Source organism: Theropithecus gelada, chromosome 2 (genome assembly GCF_003255815.1).
Source record: "Theropithecus gelada isolate Dixy chromosome 2, Tgel_1.0, whole genome shotgun sequence".
NCBI lineage: Eukaryota > Metazoa > Chordata > Mammalia > Primates > Cercopithecidae > Theropithecus > Theropithecus gelada.
Genome location: NC_037669.1, coordinates 70,719,499 through 70,729,867, shown reverse-complemented (window position 1 = coordinate 70,729,867; position 10,369 = coordinate 70,719,499). Strand labels below are relative to the sequence as shown.

The following is a 10,369-nucleotide window of genomic DNA, read 5'->3' as shown; positions in this document are numbered from 1 at the left end:
AGGCTGCAGTGAGCTGAGATTGCACCACTGCACTCCAGCCTGGGGGAAAAAAAAAAACTCTTTCAAAAAAAAAAAAAAAAAAAAAAAAAAAGAAATCATTTTCTTCTGATTCTATATTCATAAAAGCCTTTGTTATTCATTTTTATTGACACATATTAGATGTACATATTTTGAGGGTACATGTGATAATGTGACACATTCATATAATCAAAGCAGGATAACTGGGATGGCCAACGCTTTAAATATTTTAATTAATTAATTTTTTAGAGGAGGTCTTCCTCTGTCACTTAGGCTGAAGTATAGTAGGGTAATTATGGCTTACTGCAGCCTTGAACTCCTGAGCTCAAGTGAGCCTCCTGCCTCAACCTCTTGAGCAAAGAGGACTACAGGTGCATGCCACTACACTTGGCTGATTTTTAAATTTTTTGTAGAGATGGGGTCTCACTATGTTGCTCAGACTGGTCTTAAACTCCTGGGCTCAAGTGATCCTGTCACTTCAGCTTCCCAAAATGTTGAGATTACAGGCATGAGTCATGGTGCCTAGCCATTAGCTTTTCTTTATGCTAGAAACATTCACATTATTCTCTTCTAGTTATTTTGAAATGTACAATTTATTAATGTTAAAAATAAGGAGTGGGAACTTATTATTTTTTCTTTTTTTTTTTTTTAAGAGATGAATCTCACTATGTTGCCCAGGCTGGCCTCAAACTCCTGGGCTCAAAGGATCTTCCTGTCTCAACCTTCTGAGTAGCTGGGATTACAGACGCACAGCACACTGACTGACTACCATTAATATTTTAGATGTTCTTATGAATTATGATATGGTATTGGCTCAGTCACCATCCATTTTATAGAAAAGAAAAAAATATATATATTTTAGTAGCTCAGTCTCTCAAATTGCTATACTGCTTAAAAATTATCAATCAACCTTATACAGAACTCATAAGGTCTCTGGTTTCTGGAATCTTTATTTTTGAATTGGTCAGTGACAGTATTAGAGATAAGCCATAAATCCTCTGAATCCTTGGGGAGTGAGGCACAGAGTCTCTCTGGTTGGCTACAATATTTGCGTTCCCTTTATGAAAGTTTCTCAAACATTAAAAAGAAAAAACAAAATTACACAAGGGGCACTTATTCTACAGACCAAACTGAACAGGGATTTCCCAAGAGAGGAAAAAAAAGCTTGAAAGACAGACACGCTTCTGGTTCCAAAAAGCCAGGGAGCTAAGCAATGTGGCCAGATGGGATATGTCCACAATTCCCTAATACTCTCAAACTCCCACATGCTGCCCTGGTTCCCAACCTACCTTTCATATTCCATTTCAAAATGCAAGATATCACAGATATGTTATACGAAGCAGAAGCAGTGAAAGCACAAATTCAGATGTTCCTCATATTTTAACTTGGATGACAAGGGGACGCTGACTCTTTAGGTTTCCATAAGCTAACCTTAGGCGCTGGTCTTTTCATTTTGTCTGACTGATGGAAGACTATGTCAAAATCAAGTGCTTGATCATGTATGAGACACAATATAATGAGATACAAATTCTAGACATATTAGGAACAGGGTCAACGGGGGGGAATCCAGGAACTGCAACAAAGCTATTCCACATCACAGGAAAGAAAATATGATATTATGTTTCCACAGTAAACATCAGGTATATTTCTAATTAAACAATGCAGATTTTTAAAAATCTCAAATATATTAGCAACCAAAGCACAGAACTTTTAAATTCATAAATTACTGTTTTGTTTTGTTTTTTAATCCAGCCAAACTGCAGTCCCAGAGAGGATGAACAGTCTCCTAGTTGAGCAAAGTTGCTGCATTTTTTGTCTGCAGGATGGGACCGAGCAGAGAAATAAAGGGGCTGTGTTGTGTGACAGGGAGTAAATCCTAACATAAGCATTCCAACGTGGAGCCGGGCCACCCCTCCCTTCCCTAGCCTGTCATCCTCCTGCAAAGTGTTCACGATTTGCTGTCCTTCCTTCCAAAAGCCAGTAGACACAGAATCAGCTTTTCCTGGCTCTGCCTTACAAGTTGGGGCTGCCTGATGGAAAACTGAAAATCCAAAGGAAGGATGCAAATCCACCAAGGCCCCCTCTGCCAGCAAATTGGTGTGAAACCGTTGCTTCAGAAGCAGCCACTCCCACCCCAATGAAATTAAAAAGAAGGACTCATTTGAATGTCTAAGTGGCTTTCTGCAGACCCTCTGCTGCAAAGCAACAGCCTCCCTAGCTAAGCGCCAGCCAGTACACCATCGCTCTGTAACAGATGTCTGCAAATGCTGGGACTATCTCGCAAGTGCCCCCCATGCCCAATATGAAAAATTCACAAGCTCTGTCAAGCAATGGTTACCTAGAGTAGCATGCTGAGCGTTTGACCCAAGCAAGGGCCAAGCAGTCTGCTAGGAGTTTAAGAAGAGCTGGGGGGAGAAAATCATACAGGTGGAGCCGGCTTCCCACGAGTGCCGGGCATCCTGCTGGGGCCCTCGGGTGCCGCGCGCCCCGGCTCACCTGGTACACGTCCTGCAGCCCGCACCACGTCCGCAGCACCTGGTGGCAAGCCCGCAGCCTCTCCGTGTACCATCTCCGCAGCGTGGACACGGTCAAGTTCCACACAAAGCGGCTGCCGCTGAACAGCAGGTCCTCCACACCACACATGAACACCGAAGCCATGCCTCTTCCTTCGCTCCGAACCCGGGGGTCCCGGCTCTCGTAGCTGCAGCCCCGACCCCAGCGGCCCACCCGCCTGGGCTCCCGACGCCGACTTCTGCTGGCAGCCCGGGGGTCAAGCCTGCCACCAAACTCGTCTTTCACCGTGCGTCCTGGCCAGGCTCCGGCGGCATGCCCTGGGATTGGGTGCCCGCCAGCCAACGGCTGCGACTGGCACACAGAAGCCCAGTGTCCACCCCCGCCCGCTCGCAGCGCCGAGCAAGCTGTGCTAAGCTCCACCAAGCTGGCCCTCGGCGCTCCCCGGGCACTGGAAGCCCTGGCCGGCGAGGACTCCCCCTGGCGTTTCCCCAGGGCGCGGGGCAGGGACGCACGCGGAGCAACTCTTTGCAGGCTGAGAGGGGAGCTGCATTTCAGCACACTTAGCTTCCACGTCCTGCGCGCGCGCGCGTACATACACACACACACACACACACACACACACACACACACAAACACAAACACGCACACGCACCCCGGCCGAGTAGTCTCCTAATCTGCCTCGGGGAACACCTTACTCATCTTGCTCTGTTCACACTGATAAACACCTCGGGGCAGCCACAGACGCAGGAGAGAGAGAGAGAAAAAAAAAATCCTCCAAACCATCCCTTTGGACCCTACTCCTGGGGGAATAGCCACGAATGTTTCCTTGGTTCTGTTGGAAGCAGGAGATGAAGGCAACAGTCTCAAAGCAACAGGCGGCCCTAGAACCTGCCTTTGCTCCTAACTTGAGGGTCTCAGAGAAAATGACAACCTCCTGTGGTTGCCAGCAGGAGGGCAGGTTCCCTCACACCAAGATGCTGCTAATTCCAATGCAGCAGTCAGGGAGGAAAACAGAGTTCTTGATCCCCTGTAAATAGCTTGCCTGTTACTACTGCTGGGAAACAGAAGCCCATAAGAGAATCGGTGGTTTAGTTCTGGAAAATTCAGCCTCTGGACATGTCTAACCTCACCTGCCAGCACCAACCTGCGTGGGTAGTTTATTCTCCACTCAAAACCAAAGGAAACTGTCCCACCACTCATGAAGTCACTAGATAATCTTATTTATTTATTTATTTATTTATTTATTTATTTATTTTCTAAATTGTCCCTCAGGAATTGATACTGATTATTGGAAACATTTGGAAAAGGGAGCTCAGAGAGTACCACCTACCACCAGTCTCTATTTTTCTTTATTTATTTTTGAGACAAGGTCTGTTGCCCAGGCTGGAGAGCAGTGACTCAATCACAGCTCACTGCTGCCTTGAACTCCTGGGGTGAAGTGATCCATCTTCCCACCTCAGCCACTTGAGTAGCTGGGACTACAGGTGTGCACCACCAAGCCAGGCTAAGTTTATTATCATTATTATTATTATTATTATTTTAGAGATGGGGTCTCACTATGTTGCCCAGGCTGGTTTCAAATGCCTGGGCTCAAGCAGTCTTCCAGCCTCAGCCTCCCAAAGTGCTAGGATTACAGGCACGACTCACTGTGGCCAGCCTCTATTTTCCCTTAGAATGTATGAAGATTTCTCATAGCAAAGGTGCTGTAGCAAATTTCAGGATGGAGTTTTTTCCTGAATCCATCTGTAGGTCAATTGTCTGTATTTTCTTGGCTGTTTCACACCTGTGTTGTTATCTGTGCTATTAAGTGGCACCAAAAGGAAAGGTAAGGCACCAAAGCTTTTCTCCTGAACTAGCCCAGAAGACTCCAGAACAGATTATCGAGAAGTAAATCAGCTTGATTTCAGGTATCAAATGTGCTTTTAGAATCTTAATTCAGGTGAAACTCAATCAGTCAAAAGACGAAGAACACAAAATCTGTCCTCAAAGTGCCTGTTGTTTTCAGTGACTGTAATCAGAAAACTTTTAAATGACATTCGTTTCTTTAATAAAATTGCCTAAGAGTTTTTGTTGAATTAGTTAATAAGACACAAGACTTGACCCAAGCTTTGCAAAGCTTTCTTCACAGTAAATCTCCTCTATGTGCCATCGCTATTAGTATTGAGAGTTTTTTTTTTTTCCAAGATGATGGTAATGATGAATCTGAATAGATTTTACTGAACCAAAAGAAAATGAACTCAGTTTGAAAAAGAAATGTCATCATGCTGAATGGAAAACTACCGAACTTCAAAAATGGCCTATTAGTATGAGGAAATGGTGGTGGTACATTTTTTTTTTTTTTCAACGATGCAGTTCGACTGTGTTCTTGGAAATGTGGGGCAGCCAAGGGAATACCAGAATAAAACCTACAACAGGGTCAATTACCTCTGTCTCATGACACCATCCTCTCAGAAGAGAGGCTCTAGAAATACTCTGGCTGTTGGCTATCTGTGTGTAGGTCTAATGTCAGCAGTCACTTTCAAATTCCATCATTTTCATTCAAGGTTTCCAAAGTCAGGGCAATTTTTTAGAAGATAGGATGTGGTATAATAGGGGCTCTCAAAGTGTGATCACTGGAGAACCAGTAGCTTTAGCATCACCTGGGAAGGTGGAGAGATGCAAGCTCTCAGGCAGCCCCAGAATCAGAAATTGTGGGGGGTGAGATGAGTGATCAGAGCTTTCATTTGGTCTCTGGAGAATTCTGACTCATGCTAAAATTAGAGAACTATAATATGATAGTATGGTGATTAGAAGCTAAATCTCCTAAAAGAGACACACCCGACTTCAGATTTCTGCTTCTCAGGACCTGTGAGGCCCTGAATAAGCTCCTTAAATCAACATCTCAATGTCCTCATGTGTACAATATATTATCGGTATTCACTACAAAAAGTTTGGGGAAAATTAAGTAAAATATTCTGTATAAGGTCTTTAGCATGGTGTCTGGTGAAGGGTAAGCATCCAAAGAAAACCAACCACCATCACCCCCCAAATCAAGAATTGTTTGAATTTTTTGTACTCAGATAAAATAGTAAAAGTAAAATATGGGTTTTTAAAAATATAGATTTAGTGGGTATAAGTACAGTGTTGTTATATGGATATATTGCATAGTGGCGAAGTCTGGGCTTTGAGTGTAGCCATCACAGAATAGTGTACATTGTATTCTTTAAGTTATTTCTCATCCTTCATCCCCTCCCACCCTCTGACCCTTCCCAGTCTCCATTGTCTCTTAGTCCACCATTTTTTTTTTTTTTTTTTGCGTGGTCTCCCTTTGTCACCCAGGCTGGACTGCAGTGGCGTCATCTCAGCACACCGCAATCTCCGCCTCCCGGGGTCAAGTGATTTTCCTGCTTCAGTCTCCTGAGTATCTGAGATTACAAGTGCACAACACCATGCCAGGCTAATTTTTGTACTTTTAGTAGAGACGGGGTTTCAGCATGTTGGCCAGCTGGTCTCGAACTCCTGACCTCGTGATCCGCCCGCCTCGGCCTACCAAAGTGCTGGGATTACAGGCATGAGCCACTGCGCCAAGCCTTCTTAGTTCGCTCTCTATGTCCATGTGTACTTATTATAAAATGTGTTTTTAAATTTCAACTAGTTACCTGCATGTGCTGTCCTATGACTTTCTGTTTGCTGAAGGTGAAAGTTGGTGGCAACTCGTTTTCAGGGAGCAGTTCTGTTGCTCTTTCAAGTTCCCAAAAATCTTTTTGAGCTTGATCTTCCCCACCAGAGGCAACTTCCCCTGTGGACTCAGAAAAGCTGGGTGCAAGACAGGAGAAGACATCTTATTCCCACTGACATAAACATTGATGCTTTTTTTCTTATCCAAATGGCTTTCCTCTTTTGTAGAAGAAGTTCGAAGGTCAAGACTGAGTGATTTTAGAGGGAAGGAAGTGCAACTTCCTCCACTCCAGGGACTGCAGTGGGTGGCAACTGAACCCAGATGTGCAGAAGTGGAGAAAAGTGCTACCCAAGTATGGCATCATCCTTAAAACGGACTAGCCACATGGGACTAACCAGATCCCAGACACACGCCCTTGAGGCTGGTCTAAAATTTTCTGTGGAAAAGGAGGTAAATCAAGCTAGCTTCAACATTGTCTTGCTTTTTCTTTCTCTTTTTTAAGAAGAGGATTTTCTTTCCTCCTCAGCACAGAGTTCCCAGCAATACACTGTAATTTTCTGCAGCTCTCTCTGGAGGCTTAAGAAGATGCTTCGGGTGACAGCATTACTCATACACTTGGGAATTGTGCTGTCGTAAAAGAGAAATTGTCATTATGCCTGAGGCTCCTGTAGGTTCCCCTTTGAGGAATCGGCAGGAAGAAGAGCATGAAAGCCAAGAAGATAGGACAAATTCCAACCCCTGTCTCTAGGAAGAAAGAGCAAGTTAGTGAAATGGCAGCTTCCAGTGGTCCCCTCTGCCTGGCAAAAACACAGAGCCCAACTAATGTCTGTGGTCATTTTTCAGCTGTACTCTCTGCACAACTGAAAAACCAGTGTGGGTAAACTGACAGATCATGGACATCCAACATAGGGCTTGAAGTGAATGAAAACAAGGTCTAGTTCAATGGTTCTCAAACAGGGGACAATTTTGTACCTCCCTCTCCTGCTGGGACATTTGGCAATGTCAGAAGACATTTTTAGTTGTCACAACTGGGAGGTGCTACTGGCATCCAGCAGGTAGAGGCCAGGGATACTGCTAAACATTATATAATGCACTGGAGAGCCCCCACAGCAAAGGACTCTCCTGCCTAAAGTGCCCCTGGTGCAGAGGTCAAGGAACCCTGATCTAATTAAGTGCTACAGCCTGGCCAGGCACGGTGGCTCATGCCTGTAATCCCAGCACTTTGGGAGGCTGACACTGGCAGATTACTTGAGGTCAGGAGTTTGAGAACAACCTGGCCAACATGACAAAACCAATCTCTACTAAAAGTAACAAAAATTAGCCAGGAGTAGCGGCGTGCACCTGTAGTCCCAGCTGCTTAGGAGGCTGAGGTGGAAGAACCGTTTGAGCCTGGAAGGTGGAGGTTGCAATGAGCTGAGATCGCACCACTGCACTCCAGCCTGGGCAACAGAGCGAGACTCTGTCTCAAAAATAAATAAAAAATAAAATAAAATAAATGCAACACCCTGTTCTTCCTCTCACATGACCAGTTGTGGAGAAACAGTCTTCCCTCTTGTTATTTTATTTCCAAAAGGCAAAAGAAATGAAGCAATCACTGTATAATGGTTTTTTGTTTGTTAGTTTTTTTTTTACACAGTCACAATTTTGAGTATAATGAACTCAAAGTCTTTTGAGAAATAACCGGAATGACATTTCCTATGATTTTCACTTACGATTTTTAGATACTTATCATCCAAAGGGAGAATAACTATCATAAGAACTATTAATATTTTTGTACTTCAGTTTTTGTTTTATCATTTCATTTATTTATTTATTATTTTATTTTTTTTTTAATTATTATATTTTAAGTTCTAGGGTACATGTGCACAACGTGCAGGTTTGTTACATATGTATACATGTGCCATGTTGGTGTGCTGCACCCAGTAACTCGTCATTTATATTAGGTATATCTCCAAATGCTATCCCTTCCCCCTCTCCCTACCCCATGACAGGCCCCGGTGTGTGATGTTCCCCACCCTGTGTCCAAGTGTTCTCACTGTTCAGTTCCCACCGTTCAGTTCCCACCGATGAGTGAGAACATGCAGTGTTTGGTTTTCTGTCCTTGCGACAGTTTGCTAAGAATTATCATTTCATTTAAATCAGAGGCTCCATAGTACTAGAAGAAATCTTTCTTTGGCATGTTTATAGAAAAAACTCCCCCCACACTAATCCCAGGTGGAATGCTGTTGCCTCCTTTGGGCCATGCACTGTTATGAAAGTCTCTGACTGTACACACGACAGGATATTGCTCCTCTCAGTTCACTTTTCTCTATTAGACTGTCAGCTATGTGAGGAACCACTGTGATGTGAAGTGGAAGCAAGGCTGGCTGGGATGGCTCCTCCTTGTGCAGGAGTATCCCATGCACTGGAAGGCATTTAGTGACCTTGGGCTCTGCCTGCTAAATGCAGTAGTGCCCCAGTCATTAGGACCACCACAACAGAAAGCACCTTCACACATTTCTAAATACTGCTGGGTGGGGTAGTAGCTGCCCTCATTCAGAAACCACTGGTGCAAGCTGGGAAAGGGCCTTATTCATATTTGTTTCCCCAGTGGCTGGCACATAGCAGGCAATCAATAAATGTTTATTGAACTGACCAATAAATGACTATTTGTCTTAACAGTGAATACAGAAAGTGGTTCATCCATTCCCAAAACACAGTCTTGTTCATTAGAAAATTATGTATTGAGTTCACACTATGCATCAGGCAAGGAACTAAGCACTCAGAATACTGACAAGACTGAGATGATCTCGGTCTAAGCGAGTCCGAGAGGAGAGTGGGGAAGTCAGAAGAGGAATCTGAACGAGAAATGTAGAGGAGCGGGCACTGCCACAGGGGTTCTAATAGAGACAAGTGAGTGAGGATGGGGGGATTAAGGGATGCCTCCCTGAGCACGTGACTTTCAGCAGAGACCTGAAGGCTGAGTACAGGAGAGCCAGGTGATAATGGGGATACATAATAGCAATCCAAGGCACAGGGAACCTTGAAGACAATGCTTGTGGCAAGAAGGATCCCATATTTGTAGAACATAAGGGAAAGGCGCAAGGGGGATGCTTGACGGTTAGGGGACCAGGAAAACCCGTCAGGGAGGCTGCTGCAGAGTTCTAGGGTACAAAGAAAGAGCTTGAGGCAGGGCTGTGGGAATATCTACATAACACTAAGCTGAAGGAGTGTTCCTGTTTCTCAGTCCTTGGGAACTGTGGGGCCTCACACGCAGAATGGGGTAAGAGGTTGGTGGGCAAAAGTGTCACCCTCAAAGCAAGCTTCTCTTGTGGCCTCTGGGAGGGCTCCCCAACTATGCAGTGGCAGGCTCCTCACTCAGGGGGTGGGGCTCTGAATGCCTCATGTCCCTCTACATCCCATTCCAAACAGGAGGTAGGAGGCCGAGAGGCACAAGTTCTGTTTCAATGCCACTCAAGCCAGAGGCTAGGTGACTGGCCTCCTGCTTTCTTTCATCTTTCCCTTTGACTAAGAGATTAAGGGACATCCTTCAGTCTCGGCCTCAAGCAGGAGGAGATGGAAGGAAACACGCAGAGGTGGTGGAAGCCTGAATTGGAGGAAGTAGCCATTGTCCATCTCATAGCCCAAGGCTGATCGGCAGGCTGCTTAACTTTCTGCGACTGCCTTCATGACTATGAATGGCTTTTTGGCATCACAAAGGGCTAAAAACCCTACAAGCAAAATAATATCCACCACTAAGGCACCTATTCAGCATCTATTCTTTGGCTTCAGCAAACTCATTTCACTCATGGGGGGTGGAGGAGGGGGAAGTACAGCAAAACTTTCTCATCTCCCTCATCGGTTATTTTATCAAATTAAAGTCTCCTGGCTGGGCGTGGTGGCTTAAGCCTGTAATCCCAGCACTTTGGGAGGCCGAGACGGGCGTATCATGAGGTCAGGAGATCGAGACCATCCTGGCTAACACGGTGAAACCCCGTCTCTACTAAAAAATACAAAAAACTAGCCAGGCGAGGTGGCGGGCGCCTGTAGTCCCAGCTACTCGGGAGGCTGAGGCAGGAGAATGGCGTGAACCCGGGAGGTGGAGCTTGCAGTGAGCCGAGATGGCGCCACTGCACTCCAGCCTGGGCGACAAAGCGAGACTCCGTCTCAAAAAAAAAAAAAAAAAAAAAAAAAAAAAAA

The 10,369-nt window shown here is 45.1% G+C and overlaps 1 protein-coding gene across 1 annotated transcript in view; it reads right to left on the bottom strand.

Annotated features, from left to right (window-relative positions):
• The window catches only part of FRMD4B (FERM domain containing 4B), a 210,511-nt gene extending 207,526 nt beyond the window's left edge, over positions 1-2,985 (bottom strand). Inside the window, exon 1 of the mRNA XM_025376574.1 lies at positions 2,515-2,985. Coding sequence (XP_025232359.1) covers positions 2,515-2,676 — 162 coding nt within the window. The 5' untranslated portion in view covers positions 2,677-2,985. The remainder of the gene's footprint in view (positions 1-2,514) is intronic.
• Between the last annotated feature and the right edge of the window lie 7,384 nt (positions 2,986-10,369).